General features: G+C 40.9%; 1 protein-coding gene across 2 annotated transcripts in view; it reads left to right on the forward strand.

Annotated features, from left to right (window-relative positions):
- Nucleotides 1-22,828, forward strand: part of pcdh17 (protocadherin 17) — a 51,701-nt gene extending 28,873 nt beyond the window's left edge. For both annotated transcript variants that reach the window (XM_026378547.1, XM_026378548.1), the window contains exon 5: nt 18,120-22,828. In XM_026378547.1, the coding sequence (XP_026234332.1) occupies nt 18,120-18,817 (698 nt within the window). In that variant the 3' untranslated portion in view covers nt 18,818-22,828. The remainder of the gene's footprint in view (nt 1-18,119) is intronic.
- Nucleotides 22,829-23,702: the final 874 nt, after the last annotated feature.

Consider the following 23,702-nt stretch of genomic DNA (forward strand, 5'->3'; position numbering starts at 1 on the left):
GAGGATGTGTGACAGAGCAGCAGAAGAGCTGTTCCAGAATCTGCTCTCAGTGGGTGAAACATGTTGTCCAGCACAGCAGTAGGGAGGATACTATGGAGCAGATTATAATAATACAGAACATCGTCACTTCCTGGACCGGAGCCATCCTGCAGCCATCTGTCCTCTGTCCATGGACAGCCGGGGCATTTGTGCATGTGTATTTGTGCGCGTTTAGGATGTAATTCTAGACATTAACCACACTCTCATACATATGTTTACGTTTTACTTCCTCTCTGCCATTTTTCAGTTGAATCCCTCTCTATCAGCGACATCTTGGAGAACTTCAGTTTATCAAGTGACTAAATACTAAACAGCTGATGCTTAGGAGTCGCAGAAAGTTAGACAAAAAGCTAAAAGCTGCTTGTTTTTCTCTGCTTCAGATCGTTATATATATTTAAATGAAATGTGCATTCATTAGTGGGTTCACTGGTATTTGTCGTTATTTGCATTTTTTTGTAGTTAATTAACGGCATAAAAATCGTCAGTTGATAAACAGTTGCAGCTCTGCTATCCTTGTAGATTTCCGTTTTGTAATAGTCAGAACTGTAATGCCTTGACTTTTGAGATGGGCTCCAATTGCTGGTTCTATTTTGGATCTCATTTCAACTCAGTAAAATACCGGTATTTCTTAGGCCCTGTGTCCAATTAATCTCTCCTGCCACTGCTAAGGGGGTAATAGAAACTCCCTTCACATATACTGTATATATATATATATATATATATATATAGTATATATACTTGTAGCAGTTTAAACTCCCAGCCCTACACCTCTCCAGCTCAGATGAATCTCAGTGGATTAGATATAAAACCAAGTAAACTAAAAACCATACTTTTATTTTTAAAGCTTGCATCTCTTCATTTTACACCAAGAAAAAGGAGTTAATAAGAGATGTGGAAGAATGCAGATACGGGAAGATTCAAGACCAGCTTCAGGTTTAATAAGCTGCAATCTAACACCATCCCATCCATACTTGACTTGGATCACTTTCAGACCACAGAAAAAAAACATCATTTAATTAACTAAACGTTTGAAATTGGGACATGTCACAGTTTGGGATTTAATTTTTTTATTATCCAGGGTTGAAATAAAGCTTCAGGCTCTATACATAGATAGTAGCTATTTACAGTAAAAGCCTGTAAACTTGAACTGCTGTATTTCAGTATTCTTCGTGCTTTTACAGTGTTTGTACATTTTGTTATTTTTATTAGGGAAATACAGTCGCATGAAAAAGTATGTGAATATTTTGGAATTTCATGGTTTTCAGCATTAATTTGTCAGAAAATGTGATTTGATCTTCAAGAATATTAACAAATATTATGTGCCTAAAACAATAACACAAAAAACTTGATCTTTTTATGTCTTTATTGAGAAAAACAACTCACAGTGTGAGTGGAAAAATTATACTTACGCCACTGTATATGTTGTGCCCTACGCTATATACCTAAAATAGCAATCAAGCACCAACCACATTAAGGTTTAGCATAAAGAGACAGGTGGTGAGACTCTTTCTTTTCAACAGTGACGTATTACCTGTGACAAATTCACACCTGTAGCCTGCTCTCACAATCAGAGGAGTTGATTCTGTCATCAGCTGGTAATAACACCCAGAGGGGTGAAGGCACGGGGTGGCACACATCTTTTTCTTCACATGACTTTGTCCCTGGTCTCGTTCATATCCATTTCACTCGCAATTCCAGTGCTTTTTTAGTAAATTTTTGTTTTACCTGCATGTCGTCTTTCCATTTTACTTCATAGTTCTTCAGTGCCAGTATATTTTCTTTGAGTTAGCAAAGTTAGTTAGTTTTATTTTTTTAATTTGGATTACAGAGTGCTGTGGTATAAGTTCTACTTTGTTGATCTCCGTCATATACTGAATACAGCATCATCATTATTATCAAAAAAACTCAAAGTGACAGATTGTTTTTTAATCGATTCTGTGCAGACTTCTACAAACTGGAGAAAAATGTTAAAGCTTTTCATTATGCAGAAATAAAATGCTTGGTAAAGAAAATCCTCTAGACGGTGAATTTAGACCAACTTTCATTGAATCTGGAAGATACAAAGATACAAATGAAGAACTCCTTTGTCCAGGCTGTTTCTGGCTGATGTGAATGAATTTCTGTTGCACCCTGGGGCATTGTTTCCCCGTGTTACACTGAATGGGGAGCTAGAGAGATAAATAGGCCCGGCCTGTCCGAGGCATCAGGACTTCTTCTCTTTTCAACCATAACTAGTAAGGTCCTTTCATCCACTGCCTCCAGTGATGTAGATAATGGAGGATGTGAAGAAGCGGAAACTCTGAAACAAAAAGAGACGGGATGTGGTTTATGTAATGACACAGGATGGCATAATCAGATATGTCAAATAAAGAGGGAAATGTAGATGTATGGGACAAATACAGACTCATATGTGTGGGTTGAACAATACAAATCCATGAACCAGGGCCTGAAGGAAGGTCAAAGCATGGCAGCTGGTTGATAAGTGATGAGATGATCAGCAGAAGCAGCTCATGGGTGGATGGATGGCTGCAGATGGGTGGGACAGCACTAGCTTAAGTAACCTAATATCTGACTCCCAGCAGTCACTGAACCACCAGCTCAGATTCACAAGTAAAGCCTGTCAACATAAATACATACTGTAGCCTTCTAAGACACGCCTGGATCTGGTTGCACATACCCACACTGAGAAATATACTCGCACTCGCTGCGCCGGCACAAAGAGAGGCCGACCCCTTACAGCTGTGATAAATATGGGTTAAGGCATTTGCACCACAGCTATTGCCTTGCGGTGTCTTTGAGGATGGCAACACCAGCAAGCTGTATGAATTTCATCATCTACTTTATCTGTGTTACATATGTGGCGCTGTAATATAACTTTTTTATTGTAGGAGACTGAGAGGAAGAGCGGGTGGATATGTGTGCGAGTATATGAGGATGGCGACTGGGAGTGTTTTTCTCCGATAACCTCAGTTTGTTACTTTTTGATCCTGCTAAATTAAGATAAGGGGCTTGGTTAATTAAACTGTCACATGGCAATACCTTGAGGAATTGCGAGGCCAACGGAGCTTTAATTGGGTGGCTGCTATTGTCCCCACACTGCCTCTATTTTCTGGGATGCGGCCCCACAGAGGTGAAAGAAAAACCCTTATGGCTACTGGCAAAGGATGGAAGAGTTGAGGGAATGACAAGCTTGAACATTCAAATCCGCAGGTGGGGCAAAGGCAGGGGGATCTCATCTTGTGTATCTAAATATAATTTAAGCTAATAATGCATGTTATGCCTAGCGTGGTGCTTACGAGAGCTCCTTGACAGGGTGAGACACAGGTTAGATTGTATGTTTTAATTGCTCCCCCAGAATTTATGAATGAAACTTGCGCCATAAACCATACATTGCAATATTCACTGTGGCAAATTAGTTGCAAGGCAGGTCTCCAAAGTCCATAGGACAGCTTAAGATACATCTGTAATTACCAGCAGCCAATTAACAGCTGACCTCACCATCTCACCTCAAACCACAAGATCTATTATGGAGATTTAGAAGACTTGCAGAGTAAACAGCTGAGTGTGACAGATCCTCATGTAGTGTTTACACCTTCTCTGTTGGTTTACACACACACACACACACACACACACACATCATTGAAATTCAGGCCACGGTGAGGTAGACAGTTGAATGGTTTGCAGATGTGTAGGATTTTCTGTAACAGGTGTTGCAGAGAACACCGTTTAGTTGATCAGTTGATCTCAGTACTACCAAGGTTAGCACCAGATTCACTCATGTTATCACATCCTGTTGTTTGTTGAAGCAAGTTGAAGATTTTTTTTAATAGTGTCCTAGAGTGTAGCAATGCTATGCAGACTAATATGTGATCCTAGAAACACTCTGGGTTGTTGATGCTGGAGGGTGTATCCTCTATAGCACAATGCATATTCTGTGCTGATGTTTTGAAAACAGTTGTCCATCTGTTCCTGAAGGTGACGAGAAAAAAAAAAAAAAAAAAAAAAAGGAGATCTGCCTTGATTAACAAGTGGGAGATCTGGGTGATGGTCCGCCGTGCTGCCTCTCATCCCCTTCGAAGTGGTGATCAAAGAGAATGAAGTTTTGAGCCTAGGGATAATCTAGTTCCCTAGATTGTGATAATGCTGCGCAGGATGATCGCGTGGATGAGAGCGGGTCTGGGTGTGCTCGTGGCTGTGGGTTCGTGCTCGCATGTACTTGTGTGCCTGTGTGTTGGTGCTCAAAAAGAGAAGAGGCAGACAATAGCAGAGGGAGCCGGTGAATTAATACACATAGACTGATGGAAAATACACACTCTTGCTGTTGCTGTATCCAGGCAACCACATCAGAATTCAAGACGTATCGAACAACAGGTGATCCATCCTCCATCTTCCTTTTTCAGCTTTGAGCTGCGAAATTATGACCACTTGTGCTCAAAAATACAATTTCAAGTGACAAATTAGTCAAATACTCCAGTATACGACAGCCTTTTTCAGATAGAACACCTTGTTTAGCAGAAAATATATCCGCAGTATGATATTAGATCAAAACATTAGAATACAGGGATTTTCTTTTTTTTTTTTTTTTTTTTTTTGCAAATAACTGTGGCTCGGCTTTGTTAATGTTCTTTATTTTTCTTTCCTTTGCGACTCACAAACAGTTTGTCAGATGACAGTGAGCTTAAGCTCCGCTGAATCTCATTTTAGTTTTAAGTTCCCTGTTGTTCCGCATGGTCTCCTCCCACCCTGATCCATGTCTGGTGTTGGTGTCCAGCTGTTCCATCAGCACGACAAGTGTTTCAGGAAACTCCCTTATTGTTCACTGACCAATCACAAACACACCAGAATGCTGTCAACGAGCATTTTCCACCCAGTGGTTTGCATTTGCCTGCACCTGTGGTTTTAGCCCAGAGGGCAGAGGATGCAGCAGGAGGGGGGGGGGGGCGGTGGAAGGATGGGGAGAGGCTGGGCATTGGGGTGGAAAGGCAGTCAGGGTTGGGATTAGACTGTCTTTCTGTCTGTCGAGATTAAATGAAATAAATTTGTTGCGAGTTTTTTCCCCATTTTGTCGTGTTTTCTTCAAAACGCACCAGAGGACAGCTGAGCCTCACCGCCCGAATTTGCATTTTTGTAATTTGCATGAACTCATCGGAGCTTAGAGGCAACTTACAGTTGTGCGCGCGTGTATGCATTCATGCGTGTGTGCTCCTGACCATGTGCATCGCCAATTTGACAAGCAAAATAAAGAGCTTGTTCAAACAATCAAATAGACATGACTGGAGAGAGCTTGGTGCTCCGCTCACAGAAGCCTGGTGCTCGAAACCACCACCAGGACAGTTTTAGTATTTGTTGTCTAAAATTTACTGGAATGTTAAGAAATTACATTAACTGCCTCCGCTGACTTACAACATGTTGTAACGCCGTATCATGCTGCAGTAGAGAGTCTACTGTGGAGAGTTACTTGAAGAGATATACTGCACTGCAGTTCTTTGCTAGCCTGGGTTGTGAATCTTATCAAGCGGAATTGTGGTAGTGGATTTTGTGTGTTTGTGTGTGTCTGTGTATGTATTTGTGTGGATGTGTGCCTGCATGTGTGTGTCCAGGCCCCTCTGGAGTCCATTAATCCCAAATCTAACAGACTTACTGCAGAGGCAGCCTTTGATGTGTGCTGAATCCCTCTCTGGAATATTGGATGCTGCTTCCATAATATTCACTTTCCATTGTCAGGAATACATTGCTTTGTTTTCTTTCTCCCCCCACGATGCCACGATTGTCGAGCAGGACAGGTGGCTGCCCTGTTATGAGTTTGTTTACAAGTCAGGTGTATTTTCACCAGTTCTCTGATCTGTAATTTTACATCTCTGAGCTCTTTTAATCCCATTCTTATCTTGTGTAAGCCTCCTAATCTTTGACCCTAATCTTAAACCACCACATAGAATGGGGCATCATGGGTTGAGGGGAGTTGTTTTTCTCACCTTCAAAATCAATGCATATATTTGTCAAGAGAGAGCCGGGGTCTTCTAGCCTTTGGGTCTGATGTCTGAGAGGTATTTATTGGTATGTATTCCTGTTTATTTGCCTTTTATTTCAGTGGCCTTGACTTGAACCCAGCCTATTTTAAAGCCTTGTGTTGATAACCTACCAGTCTCAGGAGTGAAACAGATGGAGAGGCAAAGAAAGTATAAATTAGATAGTGAGATGGAAAACACATTTCTATTTGAAATGATTATCCCCCCGATGGGTAGACTAATAGACCGTTATTGCATTTCCGTCAGTTTCTCTTAATCTAATCATACTTATAAACAGACGAGTGAGAGTGTTAGCGTGTGCATATGTTTATCCATACAGAGACACAAGCAACCAGTGTCTAGACGGCAAACACCAATTTGGCTGGGGCACGGAGGAACGTCGATGCTAAAGCAATGTGGCTGAAACACTAGGCATGTTCCTGAGTTTTCTATGGAGAGAAGGTTGTGGTGACAGACAGACGGCAATGGGAGGAAGAGGAGGTGCAGCAGAAATAGAAGAGAGGTTGGCAGAGCTCACTGTGGCTAATACATCCAAAGTGTGTCAGTTAGCTCTCTAAATGTGTTAGGCCCCGGGGCTGAGAAAGCCAACACCATCGACTCAACCTACCTCTCTGCACCTTTCCACTTAGCCTCTGTTCAACACCCGCCAATATCCTTAGGGGAGCTACACTGGTGTTCATTGGCACAATTGATCAAATGCCTACATGCTAAAGTGTACTGTTTTCTTATTGCACATATTAGTCTCATGAGTGCGTGAGCTAGAAGTTGAATTTAGAGGGATTTGTTCATGTGTGGCACAGCACCTACTTTAACAGGTCATTTCGTTTTACTTATCTCTGACTTTTTTTTTTTCCGACGTCCTGATCCTGGATATCACACTGTTTCTGCTAGCACTCACAAAATGTGTGATCCCGTTTTATTACAGCAGGAAATCATACTTTCATATTCGGAAGTTCGGTACTTCAAATTGTATTAGTGTAATGCTGTGTACAAAGAAAAGGCAACACAATCTGAACTTTGCTTTACGCATTTACATTATTAATTAAACAAAACACTTGTAGCAACATCAATATTGCACATTACTTACTAAATTACATTTCAATATTCCCATGTGTAGAATGAACTCCAACTCAACTTAACTCCAGTGGAGGAAACGTTCAGGCTTTCACAATAGGCTCTGGTGGAGATATCTGCAGAGCTGAATTTGAATTTGAATAAATAATGTTTAAAATCATTGATTGTTTAATTGTTTATACTTTATCACTCGCTAATATCTGAACTGAGGCTTTTTAACACATTAAACCAATGTGGTTTAGTTATTTGTGTGATGTATTCATTTGGAAAAGTGTTAAATACTGTATGTGGACAGTGATAGACTGTTTTTGTCAGTATTTTAATGTCTTAGACATTTCTTATAATCGCAACTCGGCATTATTTGGATTGCAATGCAATGTGTCAAGCCCCTTTACGCCTACCCATTCTGTCTTTATTAATGTCTCTCAACCAGTAACAGGAAGACACTGCTAGCAGCAGCAAGTTGAGCACCCACCTTTTTCTTTATTTTTACATTATTTTGATGAATTTGTCGCTGTGAATTTTGTCAGCTTAGCTTCATCGTAGCCTTTTACAGCAGCTCAACACTTGAAACGATCAAGGTCATATCATAACGCAGGACAGAATGAAGTGTGAGGGACAATACTGTTGTACACTGTGTGTTGGTATATTACAGTGAGAGCATTTTCTGTTGAGACAGAGAATCAGAAGCACTTTCCCTAATCCTGCTAAAGCAGTACACATGGGAATGATTACTTGCACAAAGCCATGACACCCCGAGTTGTTCAAATCCCTTTGTTCAAAAGAGAGCGACAAATAGAGAGGCAGACAGAGAGAGAGAGAGAGAGACAATAAAACAAAGTGATTTAATTCAGCAAATGTGACAGGATTGCCTGATGTCTGGTGGATCTTGTTATTGTATTGACTGTCTGAATGACGCCTCCACAAAACGAAATGTTTTTTTCTTCTTGTTGTTTTAGGCTAGTTATCAGGGGAGGGCCACGTGCGCCTCAACGTAGGCACTAAATCCGATCACTTTTAAGAAGAGATCCCTCAAATGTAGAGTACTGGAAATAACATCATTAAAATAGCACGGTTAAAATGTAAAAAATCTGGTGGAGTGAAGCACTTCAAAAGCCGACCCTCTGTGAATTAGCAACAAAAGGTTTCCCTTCATTCTTTATTTAATGGGGAGTTTTAAACCTGTTTTCTCCTTGGATAGAAACAGGATTTTTGTAATGAGCTGGTGAGTCAGAGATTCTCTCAGCTTTTTTTTTTTTAATTCCCTGCCCCTTCCTTTTCTCTCTTGCTCTTCTTCCTCTCTCTCTCTCTATCTTTCTCACTTTATTTCCTGCACTCACTATCTCTCTAAATGGGCCAAGGAAACTTTTCTTGCCGTCTGCTGGGAGAAGGAAGTAGATTAAGGCTATTAACAGGCAGAAGGATGCTGATCAGGTCTCATGTCTGGTCCATACTGTGCTCTGGATCCTAAGGCTTTTCAGTTATGTGCATGGTGTGCGTGTGTGTGTGGAAGAGGAAGTGTTATTTCACTGAAACAAGCCATTTGATTCCCACAAATATGCCTAAATACAATCTAAGGGTGTCACGCTGCGACAAAAGCTGCAAAAAAAAAAAAAAAAAAAAAAAAAAAAGGAGTGCACTCTTACTCTGATCCACAAATAGTAAGTAGTAGTGAGTAGAACTGAAAACATGGTGCAGGCATGCTGTGTCTGTTTATGTTGCTTATGAGTGAACATGCTGCGATGCACACACCGTAAAGACAAGACACACACAGGCTTGCTATATTTAGATGACAAACCGCCATAAACCCGGGCTAAAGAGGGAAGAAATAAACAAAAGAGTGAGAGGGGGAAAAAAGCAAGGCGGTCCAGAAGCATCCCCTGTCACGGTGCAATCCCCCATGTCCTAATTACATAGGCTTAGAGGAAACGGAGGATTAGCCACAGATTCACCACGCTTCTCGCCTCATCTTCTAATAAGTCCCCTTCTTGTCTCCTTGCCACCCTTTGTGCCACCCTCCATGTCTCTCTCCAGGTAAAGGTAGCAAGATACTGTCGACCTGCTAACATGTCAGCCTCCGACAACACCACCGAATCCCACTTTAACAGCAGTCTGCGCAACAGGCTTGTGTTTCTAGTCGTTCCCATGATTTTATGTTCGATATCTAGACGTAAGCCAGAGTTTGCATCAGTGATGAATAGGATCACATTCTTATTTGTACTTGTTCTTTTTGTTCAGCTTTAACTAAATGAATCCTCTGGTGTCCATCTATTCAGTGGTGAATACACAACACTGAGCATGTTTTATTTATGGCAGAGCAACTTTATTTTTATATCATGTGGTGACAAAAACAGTTCACATTGCTTTCATGCAATATGTTTCCTGTTCTTCTTTAACTTAAAATTTAAAAGGATTAAAGCCAACTGCATAAATCTGTAAACAGATTATAACTGTATTTATTATAGGGTACTCTCTGTTTCTGTCTAATTATAGATATACATATCTTTATTTTTTTATAACCTTACACTATATAAACAGTGAAACTGTGACTTTATACAGTATGTTTACAGTATGTACATGAATATATGCATGCTGTTTAGTGTACATACCCATAGACAGATGTACTATTAGTTTATATTTTCTTCCGTGTAATGGCTTTTTCATGTTAATTGTAGATATAAATAGCTTGATGACAGTGGGAATGATGTATGGGTGGTTCCTCTCAGACATCTATATCTAATAGCTTCCCTGTGGCTGCTCTGCTGCAATTCTACCACCATTAGAACACTTAAGGACTGAGAGAAAGAGGAGTTGAGGAGTGAGCTATAGCTAGAGGAAATTTGAATTATACAATGGTCTTAAGTCACAGGTTAGAAAAGAGGCAGCTGGGTTTTGATTGGCTAAAGCAAGGATCTTCCTTGACTGACCTTGCAATATTTATTGAGTGCCTTTGACTGCTCGGTGCTGCTACAGTATTTGAGTGCGTACATACACACAAAGGATTCAAATGGTCTGTAGAAATGAAAAGGAACTCAATGTAAAGCACTTAAAACTTGGTCAACTGTGTGGTTGAAATAGCAGTGGGAATGTTCTGAAGGGTGTTGTCGCACGTCACACATGCATTTACAGATAAACATCACTTTTACTGCTCTCAGCATTTTTTAGCATCGGATAGGTTCCCATGGCGGTTGACTTAAACCTGTCTGGTGAGGTTCTTGTTTTTCTTGTTTTTTTCTTTTTTAGTCGGAGGTCTGATTGCCAAGAGATAACCAAGAAAATGTGAGATGATCTTTTTATCCCCCCTGTTTTCACACCGTTGTCTCTTGGCTGAGTTTTGCAAACAATTAGAGCCAGGAGCAACCTTTGACAACTGAGACTATGTCAGAGAACATATGGCTGTGGCGCTGTGAGACGTAACGCAAGGAAAAGCTATTCATATTTTAGTGGAGGCGTCTTTTAAATCAGATAAGAAATAAGATAATAAGAAAAACAGTCAATACGCCCTAAAGTTGCAGGAACCCCCGACACTGGCAGAGTCTAAGTGCACATTCAATTCTCCTCTGTACAAACAGGAACAGACAAACACACACACACCTTTATATGACCAGGTAGGTCACTTGTTTAAATGTGTATTCATAAGGACTGCATTAAACATTTTAGAGCCCTCAATGCTGCTTTGTGTTAAAGGCAAAGTGCTGTTTGAAAAGACCAACCTGTCTGTCCAGATGTCCCTCATCTCTACGACCCACAGCACACACGGGCTCTGCTTGCTCATCATTGATTAGGCTCTGTGTCTTTGTTTGTGTTTGAATATGAGTCCATGCGCCTCTTCCTCCTCCTCTTGGGTTTCAGTCCTCCTTCTCCAATGCATAAACACTCTCTCCTCAAGGTGTTCTTTGAACAACTTAGCCAAGGCATTCGCTGACGGAGGAGCCTGAAGTTTCTACGGGAACGCCTGAAGAGAGGCCATGTTTGATCCTGAGATAAATGTCCTTGATTCAGTCTTGGCATTGCCAGCCACTGGGCACCCCCACCACTGCTGCCAAGCATTTCAGGCTATGCATTGGCATTCTCTTGCCCCCCACTGCGATAAAAGCTCCTACAGTGGAGAGAAGTATCCCTCTTATTGTGCCACCTGCCACAAAAAGCAAGCAGATCTCTTTCCTCAACGCGCAGTCGCACTCACAGAAAAACTTTGACTTAATAATTGCACCCTAATCAACATCATAAAATATTATAAAGTAGTTTTCTTGTTGGAACAACTATATTTCTAAATGAGTTATATTGTTTGTGGTCTGCCAAACAGTAAAAGTTTCTCCAAAAAAAAAGCAAAATAAATGTATTTAAAACTTCACTTTCTCCAAATTACTGTTTTAAATCACATCATAGGCCTCATTTACTGTTCTTGATAGGTTTTAAGCAGAGCAATAGGCCAGCGTAAAATCCCAACCCACAGCAAACTGGGGGGAAAAGACCATTACAGAGATTTTATGGAAAAAAAAAACTTTTCCAAGGCAACTTTCCTGAAATGATGATGGCAAAACAGACTGGTCAACTGTAGAGGGGGGAACCTGCTTTCTCAGCATCTCTGTGTTTTAGAATCATAACAATATCAAATTCAGTAAAAGACTTGAGTAATGTTCTCACTTTCGCCAAAGCAATGCTGCGTAAGGGGAATATGTGTGAAGATGTGAGTGATGCGCTGTGGTAAAACCAAATTCGCATCAGAATACGAATCGGATGATATTTCATGAAGAGAAATCCTTTTATAAAACAATAGGTACTATATTAATTTGTAGTTTTTTTATACATCAGCCCTCCAGTTGAGCTTGTTGACGGGTTTACTTTCTGAAATTACTGAAGTACACTTCACCGAGGACCAAAGTTTAACTCTTTAACTGCTGTTGTTTGCTAGACCAGCGACCTGAGAAGTAATAAGAAATTCACTAAACATTAGGCTTAGTCAGAGCGAACACTCTCTCATCTGTGCAATTCAAATATTTACTCACCCTGATTGGTTGAGAATGGGAGGAGTGGTGGTGGTGGTGGGGGTTTGCATGGATCAGCTGGGTTTGATAGCAGTAGGCGAGGAGATTAAAAGCACAACAACGCGCACACACACACATGCACACACAAACGCACACTGTGAGCTCCCTCAGGTGAACAGGTGCAGTCATGGTCTGTCACAGATGCTCTGCACAATTCGTCAGCTGCCATTCCTCCTGTCCACCTTGGGTGGGTAGAGGGATACACTCCACAACACAACCTCAACACACAGACACACACACACACACACACACAAATCATCTCAGTTCGTTCTCCAATCTCGCAGGCTACTTTAGTAGCCCGTAGAGCCGCCTAATAACTAGCCAGGTGTGCACGATGGTAAAATGATTCACCACCACTGTGATGGATACAAAGCGGTTACACGTTTGTAGTGTTTTGCCTTTTTTGTGCTTTCAGAAGCAGCACTCCACACTCCTCCTTCTCCTGTGTTCACTTTGCTGCTGCTTTTCTAGCAATAGCCTGTGTGTACAGCTCTCTCTCACGGTTCCTCCCTCCTTCCTAGGGAACCACAGTGTGTGACAGAGGGACATTAATCACAGGGCTGGGTAATAAAGCGAGGAGGGATGGGCATGTAGGGCCAGGGGGGCAGGCGTCTGGAGGGAGAAAAGGAGTTTAGGGAAATCACACCGTGCTTTATGACACACACTGATACACAAGCACACTTTTGCACTCACAGGTTTAGGTGCACATCCTTCACGCGCCATACCTTAAGCTCCCGCCCTGAAAGGTAGAAAAATTAAATTGAGAAAAGTAAAAAAAAAAAAAACGGCTCAGGATTGCGAGCAGTTACTTTCTATCATTCTGCACTAAGGGGACAGCCCTGTGCCATCTCCTCTAGCTATGTGTGATTTTAAGTGGCCTGTGGCACCTCTTTAATTATGTGCTAATTTAGTAAAAGGCTTTTTTTTTTCTGGAAGGAAAACAGAGGAGCATTTTTCTATAATTTGGAAAGACATGAGAGGTATTTTGTGGCTCAGTAGAAGGACCTTCACTGTTGCTGTGGTGCAGGGGATGGCTGCGGGAGACTTTCTTGATCTGGATAACTCTCATGACACAGGATGCTGATGAAATGTGCTTGTTTGTACAGCACATACAGTTTGTGCCTGTATGATTACCAGCTAAATGACAGCCGAACACACAATTCGGTAGTCCACTGGGTTTAATTTTTCCCTCAACATTTATTTCTGACCCTACAGGCTTTATTGAAGTTTTTTAATATCAAACTCATTCCATCTTGACATTTTACAGTGGACACTGGGTTGTGAATCATATCAAGCCGAGTTGTGATAGTGGATATTTTGTGTGTGGGTGTGTGTGTGTGTGTGAGTGAGTGGGTGTGTGTGTGGGTGGGTGAGTGTATAGTGTATGTCCTTACAGGTATGCACCGCCACCCTCAGTACTTTGCTGCATATTTTCTGTTGCATCTGCACTTGTGTCCTCAAGGAGTATTAGTAAATAGTAGGTTGGAAAATGAGATACCAATAATAGTTTCCTGTTCTTGTAAATCCACCGTAACTACAAAGCAAATGCTCCGTGCTCTAGATTCTTATGATTGTGGCATTTCACTAACACAAAGAAGGAAGGACATTATTATCAGAAGCTCCACCAGGCTAAAACGTATGCGGTGTGATAGTAGCACAATAAATCATCACTGTTGTTGCTGTTGCTGATTAGAATTGAATATTGCAATACATCTGTGATATACGGTTGTTTCACTATCACTAGGCTAAATAAGAGCGGCACATCTCTGATTATTGCTGAACAATTACAGGTTTTTATCGAAATAAATAATTCTTAAATTATAAGTATAAATAAAATCACATGTACACATCCACAGTCATAACTGGTCAGACTTTTCAGACTCTTTGAATTGATTCTGAATTAACAAACCCCTAATTCATCTGTTTTCATTTTCATTGACTTTTCTCAAACTAGACAGTGTTATGATGAATAGTAATATCTGATTTTGAATAATAAAAGTGAACTAGGAGCTTCTTCGCGTTTTGTTGCTGAACTAAGGGTCTTACTGAATTCGATTTCTTGGCCGCTGTGTCCTTTTGTTATTGCAAAGACACTTACTTGAGCAGCTTTGCTACTTTTCTATCTGTTTCATGTGCTCTTAGCCATAAAGATAACTGGCAGCAACATAGCTGTTCTATCTGGTTCATTGTTACCCAGTCTTCCTGCCCTAAGGCAAGGCAATTAACCCTGCCAGAGGTAGTAAGATAGCTCGGGCTGGCTTGATGTTAAAAAGGAATCCACAAGTACAAAAGAGTGTGTAGAGTTAATTAAACTTTTTGTTGGCCATAGAGTTGTAATAAATATCTGATTTCAATAAGGGATTCAGGTCAAGTGCCTTGAACAGAGCTGCAAAGATACAAACACCAACTGCGCCTTCCTCCCGATCGGACAATTCGATCAGAGTTTCAATGACACCGGGAAATGAAGCTGAGTCTTGCCTCCTCTTTTCTTCCTGATGTCTAAGACGGTTTGCTCACGCTTTGCACCAAGTAATCTAAACTGCTGCATATCATCGCATCACCTCCTGTCGCTTACATTTGTTCCCATTTGGTTCAGGGCCAGCGTGGTTGTAAGATGTACTGTCCTTTTCAAGGCTTCTGTGTAAGATGAGATTTAAGGACATTCTTTCTTTTTGAGCCATACAATATCTGTGTCCGAGATTGCAAAGTTGATAAAATAGTGAGAGCTGAAAGATAAAAACGCTGTGTTCTTGTTGTAAACACAGATTGATATCTAGAGGTCCACGCTATCTTGAGGTTTTGATTTTACGACAAATACTTAGCATTTCGTCTCTCACATGTAGGCAATGATGTTGCAAAAAAGAAAAATAAGTGGATGAATGATTAAGACAGTGAGCAACAGGATACCTAGGTCTAAAAGCAGGTCTATAGCAAAGTAATGTGGGAGAAGACAAACTAAATGTGTTAGCATGGTAATGGGAATATTGTATATTTATAAATAATGGATTATGCAGTTGATCAATGTGATTCATCATCATGTAAGAACAAAAACTGACTGAACAGTGAATCAAAATGTGACATGTGACTGCTTGTATCACTCCATCAGTGTCATTTACCTTTGATCATGCACAGCACTAAGAGAGAAACTGGAGAGGAAACAAGTGAGCACGCCCCTGGTAGCCAAATCATCACAGGCAAATGTGTCCTTGTTGCCCATCCCAGAAAGCTGGTGGAGAAGAGGCACAGCGAGGAGGGGACGGGAGGAGGGAGATGAATGTCACCCTTGCTCTCATATGTCATATTGTTAGCCATAGATATGAGGAGAACGCCTCAAGGTTGAACGTGCAACTGAGACATGAATAATCTATCAGAGGTTTCCTCCAACTAAATAGAAGGAAATATGTCTGCATGGATTATTTATGCTGTAATATGGGCGCGGTGAATGGACAGTCACCTCTGAGAGCATGGAGATGTCGTAGGGGCCATGTTAATTGTGTGTGTGTGTGTGTGTGTGTGTGTCTGGAATGCATGAAAGTGTATGAAAGGCAGTGGTCGTCCACCCGTTAAACCGGGCTGCGGCGTGCTTTGTGGTTTGGTGATGGATTACAGTAATAGTGCGTTCTGGTTACAGACTGTATTCAAGTTTCTATTATTTACGTGGGCTACATACTTTCCACCAAATCATCGGCTTTGTACTCTGACATGTTGTTTATATTTTCATACTCAAATCTCGAATCACTCAAGCACAAACACGCACGCACACATGCAAATGCATCCACCCCCACCCAACACACACACACACACACACACACCATTTAAATGTAGTCCGTCTGAAGCTGGCCTGGCCTCTGCTTCCCACCTCACCTTATTTCGTCTTCAGATGACTGCCTCAACATGGGAAATGTCAGCCTGTCTTTGCGCCAGCACTGTTTGGCTTCTTCAAACATTTGTGAAGTGTTAAGCTCATCTCTACAGCTTAGGAGGGCAGTCTCTCAGGAATCTAGGCTGCTGACCCACAACCCGGCAAAGATAGCCTAGCCAAGTGCACTCAAGCACATCCACTCTGCCCGCTCATTCGCATCAACGAAAGATTGTATTAGTCCCAAGTTTGTGGTCTTTAAAGCAGCACTCTCGCCCTGCTGTAAAGGTCCATGCATCGCATAATGGAATTAATGGGGTGGCTTTACAGCTCCTAACAGTGATGTTGTTGTCTTCTCACATTTAGTTGAGAATAATAGTGGAAATGCTGCCTGGCTCTTAGTAGCCTCGTCGAACTCCTTTTAAAAGTTTACATATAACAAATCTGTGGAGTGAACATTTTCAAACCCTGTGTCAACACATCTCAACACCAGAGCTTTCGTTTCAGGCCATACAAAATAAACCGAAGGAGGCTTTTTTTTTTGGTAAGTTTGGTCCCACACTCAGTACTGCACATGAGAATCACTGCTCATAGTGAGAAAACATTCAGAAACAGGGGTAAAAGGTGACAAAAGCAGGGATAAGAATATGTTTCAGTTCAAATATTGTGCTCCTGCCATTCGTTCTACTGACATTTTCACTGAGCTACATTAACTATACAAACAAAAAAAACGAGCTCCTATAAATAGACTTGCCTAATTCCTCTTAACAAACAAAAGCTGCCTCAGTTCTGTTGCAGTTTGTTTTGCTGTATTTTAGCAAGCGGGAAAGTCTCACATCGGTATAGGAAACTGGAAGTCGGTGTTTGTCTGCAGCTTTTGGTTCCACAAACAGACAGAGATGCATCCCATATCTCAAAACCAATATGCAAATTAGTCTGAGCTGATGCATTTGTTTAGAAGCCTGTGCAAGCAACCTTTGGATTTCACTGGAGAGCAGCGTTAAATGCTGGTGTATTATTCTAGTTTTTGGTGTGTTTAACCTGTATGTTGTGAAGTTCACCCTTTATTAACCAATGGAATGATAGATAAATAAATGCAGCATATTGAAATCCTATACAAGCCTATACAAATTGTGTATTTAAGCTACTGAAGTAACATTTACAACAAACGCAGACATGTTACACAATCTGTGTTTTAAATTCTGTTGGAGTTTGTTGTAAATGATTATTACGTTGTCTAATGTGTGGATGTACAAATCTCACGGATCCCGTCCTTCTGCACGTCTATTGGTTTCATCTCGCCCCCACCACTGGTGAAATTCCATTTGTGGGACAGCAGATGCTCTTTTTTTTTTTTTTCCACTTTATGCCCAAGAGGAGCAAAAAAAAATGTGTTCTTCTTTTTATTTTATTATTATTTTTTAACCAAGTTCTGGATCTGTTTGACACAGGCACAAACACTTCCATAATCAGCCAGAGTGTGCATCCTTCTGAATAGAGATGAAAGAGGGGAACACACAAACACTCATACACACGTGTGCACACACAACAACAACAAGGGACCCACAAATAAACAGGCACAAACACGGGGAAGAAGCACAAGCCATTTGGCACAGCCTCTCTGTCTAGGGAGGGCTTCAAAGCCCACTGACATGAATTTATGATAACGGCACTATGCCTTTGCCAAACCTCAACTGTTGTTGTTTTTCTCTCGCTCCCTCTCCATTCCTTCTGTATGCTCTGCCATCCCCCTGATCAGAGCTTTGGAAAATGCTAGCAGGTGTCCCCCAGTCCCTTGGATAGGTGTGTATGTGTGTGTGTGTGTGTGTGTGCATGTATTTCTACATGCACTTGAAACCAGAAATCCTTTGCTGGCGCTTTCCTTTTTTACATCATTTTATTAGGTTTGGCTCTGTTTCTGTGACTTTGGGCTCGGACACTTTGGACAGTTCATTTTCATAATAGTGTAATGATTCTCTTATGCTCTCACTGTGTGTTTTTACTCAGTTTTATGCACACTGGTATAAATATCTCTTTGTTCTCCATCCATCCCCTCCCCTTTTTTTTCTGCAGATGAGGACTGTGTGAATTGTACGGAGGAGTGCCGAGTACTGGGTCATTCTGACCGTTGCTGGATGCCCCAGTTCCCTGCCGGAGGAAACCAGGCGGAGGGCGTAGACTACCGCAACAATATGTTTGTGCCAGCAGGGATGGAGACTGTGCCCGAGACAGAGACCTATGAGACTGTTAACCCCAATGGCAAGAAGACGTTCTGTACATTTGGAAAAGAGAGACGTGACCACACCATTCTGGTCGCCAACGTCAAGCCCTACTTGAAGGCAAAACGTGCCCTCAGCCCACTGCTCCAAGAGGTACCTTCAGCTTCTAACAGTCCCACCAAGGGCTGCTCCACCATGTCTCCCTGCTCTTCCGTCAAAAGTCCAGCTGATGGGGCTGAAGGCAGACCTCCTCCTGCCACGTGCTCTAGCCACTACGGGCCTCCTGATGGTCAGTACCTGTCACCAACCAAACAAACCAGAGACCAGGGGGTCTACCCACCCTTGCCTCCCTCAGACCCGGTGGCCAAGGTGCTCGCTGAGGCCCGCTCCAGGATCAGCCAAGAGGCAACAGGTGAAATGGAGTGTGTCCTGGAGCATGCGGAGCCCGACACGAACCGTGACGGAATGGACGCTGACCAGGTGGTGAGAGACATCGACAAACTATTGCAGGACTGCAGAGGAAGCGAGGCCACTGGCACACTCAGGAAGTGACACAACAGAACTGCAACAAAAAGGATGTAGAGAGAGAGGAATGGGATGCTATTCCACAAACTCTCATGCCAAAACTGTTACCAAAACAAATCGTAAAGGTTAAATGGCTCTCACAACAGGAGCACTTTTCAGTGTATTTGTTGTGGACAAGTACCAACACTGGACATACAATGGGAACATTTATTGTATCAGTCATTTGGCACCAGTTTTGGTGCTAAGATCTCTACCAACAAAAAGGAACATCTGAATTCTGCTGAATTTATAAACTCTCTTTTTTTTGATTCTTAAGCAAATCGCAGAGGCTTAAGCCTCTGGCACCTCGCAAGCTATTATCTAAGTGCCCACCAGCTCATAAGTGTGTTGTTCATGGTCTCTCGTGAAATCCTACATATCTAAGTGTGTGTAGGCAAATTTTCTGTTATGTGTGATGGCCACAGAAACTGAATGAAAAGGACTATTTATGGTCAGACATGACAATCGATGTGGAAACCGGAACAAGTTATAATTGAGACAGTGAAAGACACAACTTTATCTTTTCTGACATTACTATAGGTGTTTTACGTGTAATGGATCCTATGTCTGAACATGAAGAGATTGGTTAATCAGGAGTTGGTCATGGACTTGGGTTTGGAGGGGCTTAAATGCTCCGCTGAAGGAGAATAATTAACAGTGTAACCATGTTTCACCTGTCATTTGTAGCCACATGTGTAAGCTGTGTCTCTCTCACGCCTCTATTTAAACATTCATGACGCTGACCGGTGTAGTTGCACACACCAGTTTTACACATATGCACTACACTTTGCGCATACACATGGTAACACACTCACACGCACTGACGATCCTTCGCACACACAAACACACACATACACACAAATGCTTACAGACGACTGGCCATCTGTGTAATTGTCTTATACATGTACATCATCAGCTTTCAGTCCCTTGTGTACAGTGAATTATCATGTGTGTGACGATGCCTGAGGGCAATCACAAGTTGTATAAAAAGGGACATTTTTCCTCAACTGTGAAAACATATCTATATGATCTATATAGATGACTATATGTATGAATTCATGTATAGTGTCCAAATATTAACAAAATATTTATACATTTTATAAAAAAAAAAAAGAAAAAAGAAATGAGAAATCTCAGCAAAAAGTGTCCTGGAGTTGGGGGTCAAGGCGGGATATTAACCTAAAAAACTGCGAAGGACACTGCCATTATTTCGAAGACAATATCCAAAAATATAAATAAACAAACAAGAAAATGTCCCTTCACATTATCACTATACATAATCTCATTATATGTGTAAATGTATCCGATTTAGATGTGTTTACATCAAAAAATTGACATATTTTTATTGATTTTAACTGCAATTTCTGTGCATTTGAGCCAAATTGTTATGTGTACAAAAGCTATATTGTGTATTTTATTAAATTAATATATAGTTGTGTTGCAATATACATGGGCTTATATTGTATTTGGCAAAGGTTGCCTTAGTAGCTGTCGAACTCTGTGAGTTTGCTTTAGTTTGGGTTTTTGTTGGTGTTTTGTTTTTTTTTCTTCGCTATTCTGCATCTTTGCAGGCTGGCTTCAGTGCTTTTGAGATGTCGCCTCTTTTTACCCTGCGATCCAGCTGGATCAAATACAATAACTGTTGAAAGCTTAATGAGCCAGCTGATCTAGAATACAATTCAAACCAACAACAAAAAGCAACAACCACAGGATAACAGTTTGAATATTTTTACTGAGCAGATTTTTACAGGGCAGCTATTTTCTTTAACAATATCTAGTATGCGTCTTTTGTGTTCATTATGTTTTTACTTTCTTTCCAAAAAAGAAACCTGCCATATGGAAAGTGGAGTGGTTTCCTTGGTGATCATAAAACTGCCTTACTGTCTCTGCGGAGAGCTTGTTGTATCTGTGGAGCTTGTGACTGCTTATAAAACCCTGGTCCACCAGAATGTGCATTTTCTATAAAGGACCAAAAGAGGTTCTTTTTCAGCAGTCTGTGTTGTTTATGTATGTACTCCTTCTCGATACATGTTAGAAATTCTCATACTTTGCAGAGAAACTTGACATCTGAAATTCTATCTGAAGTTACTTTGGATTTGATGTCTTTGCTGTTTAGGTGGATGGTTTATATAACCAAGTGTCTTCACATTCAGGCTTTCTTAAAAGAAAATTATACAGACATTTATTTTTGAAAATTTTGGCACATTTCGGCCACTCTCTGAAATAATAATGGGAGGTGCTTTTTCTATTATTCTCTGACAGTAAAAAACGCAGAACAGTAGGCTATTAGACTAGATGTGTTTTGGAAAATGTGACCACAATCACCAAATCTATGGAAGATGCAGCTATTAGAGGGAACAGTGACTTGCATTCATATGGCTCCTGGTGTGTTTACTGTGTAAAATATATCAAAGCAGAGCTGGAATCTTGACAGCAGATATGACACATTCTGTCCTCCAGACATGTCACATGCGAGTATTTTGGTATTTCTGTTCTTGCTTCATTTTCCTAATTGAGGTACATGTTTGGACATTATCCCGTCATTCTGTCATTCTGCTGTATCTTTTGCCTTCTTGCCAGTTTTTTTTTTTTTTTTTTTAATGTTCACTTGCTACTTTTCTTCATCTCCTTCGCCTGTATTTGATTTCCGTTTACCCTTGCTCTTTTCCTGGGAGATGGGGAGAGGCTTCTTTTTTTTTTTTTTTCTTGTAGAAGGACTTGATGGAATTGGAAAATATTTATGACTATTTTTAAATTAGATTTTTAGTTATCTTTCTCAAATATCGGGGATAAATCGAGCAAGCCTGACATTCTCATCACACATTTAAAATGTGCTGTTCAAAGCGGCACTGCAACTGTGATCCTGACAAAAGTGCTAATACACATGCATGTGTGCACAAACACCCAGCTACACACTGCCTTTTATTTAAATGCATAGCCTCTTAAAGGAAAGAGTGAAAGAGAGGGCAAAACACTACCCAGGCGTATGTGACATTTCCACACTTGTCTCCATAGTTAATTTTCTTTTTATCTCATTGTGCTCAGTTTTCATGCTGGATCAAGCGTCCTCTCCACTGTGTGTGTGTGTGTGTGTATCTGTGTGTGTCTCTGTGTGTCTGTGCATGATTCACTTTCATGCTTGCATTGTTGGACAAAACAATTTTTTCTTCTTATTTCATTGCTGTTACCTGTGAACTATAAATTTAATTCCAACTCAAATTAAGACTTTATTGCTGTGGATTGTTTTTTTTTTTTTTTATTTTGTTATTTATTAAAACAAAATCCAGGTCACCCCAGGATTTTTGTCTTTTTACTTGGAGTGTGGCTGCCAGTCACTGTTATTGTTCATGTACATGCATGCACAGTCCTGCTCCCTCTAATGGTGTTCCCCTGGCCCGGCCACTGTCCGTACATTCACAAATTGTGGGCAGGAAATGAGCTGGGCCCAGTGGATAGAAGGTATTCTTTAAAGCCATGGCCCCTCTCTCAGGCTATTTGCTGTTTAATAGAGCAGAGGATGCTGCTGAGGTCAACACATAGTTGGAGAGTGATCATAATGTAAGGCCTCTCATTATTGTCTAATTACACGCTGTTGGCATCATACACTGTTGGCAGTGCATTACTCAAATCTAGAGTGGGTTATTTTTACCCACTTGAGACTGTTGGTTGTACCAAGCGATTAGGACAGGGCCTTATTGAATGTGGCTAACAGCCTCTGGTCTCTGAATCACACTGATGCAGGTGCTCACAGACTCAGACAGGCACTTTTTCACACACACATAGAGACAACATTTTGGTTAGTTAAAACAAGCACCCAATGTTTGTCAGTGTCGTCCCCTCACCCCAAGCCCACACTGATAACATAGGGCTCCACGCTACAATGGGCAACTGGTGAAAAAGACCAGAGACATTCATTTGTATGGATTATTTCAACTGCTATTGTCTAAAGGCTGTGTTCATTGTGATCTATCTGAAAAAAAAAGATGAAAAGATCAAATAAAAAAGCAATTACTAATAATTTTTCCACTTGTCCTTGTATGACTTGGTTGAAGAATGGCGAGTCATGGTTTTGATTTAATTCCTCATCTCTCAAGAGATAACCTCCAATACCAGATATTTTTGTTCTCTCAAGCATGTGTGCAACCAATTTTGCCATGTCAAATAAGATTGCATTGTTTACTTTCATAGTTCCAGCTTCCTTTGGAAAAGATTAAAATGGGTATTGTCAATTGCCTCTGTTAAATACACATATGCACGCACCTCATACACAAACACACACACTGACTATGAATTTTGCTTTGGGCAAATGATTCGTCATTCATCACATTAGTTCACATTTTTGCCACACAAAAGATAACTGCTCATGCTGTGTGTGTGTGTTTTATTTTCCCTAATTGCTCTGAGGCAAATAAATCAGCGCTTGAAATTATGTGTACTAATGTTTCTCAGATAAGATGTTGCACTCCATCCTTCAGCTAGATTTGCATTCAGAGGCCAATTTAAAGTCTTTTTTAACACTGGCCTGTGGTTAGAGAGATATAGTGTGCTTCCCATTTACTCAGTTAATTCAGGATTCCTTAATTCTTTATTTATGGCTATTAGGATGTAGATGCTCCGAATGGAACATACAGTACACTGGCAGTGGCAGATGTGACCTCCCTTGTGGTGTGTAGTTCCTCATGAAGAACAGTAAACAAACTTTGGAGAGCTGACTTATGCTCAAAGCATTAGTGCTTTGGAATGGGTTTTTAATGTCCTTTTTAGTGGTTTTCAATACAAAATGATAAACCATTGAAACTAATGATACATTCATCACAGGAAACTATTCCATCATCACTGTTTAATTGTCGAAGTACATATGGCGGTATGCACC

The sequence above is a fragment of the Anabas testudineus genome, chromosome 3 (genome assembly GCF_900324465.2).
Source record: "Anabas testudineus chromosome 3, fAnaTes1.2, whole genome shotgun sequence".
Classification (NCBI taxonomy): domain Eukaryota; kingdom Metazoa; phylum Chordata; class Actinopteri; order Anabantiformes; family Anabantidae; genus Anabas; species Anabas testudineus.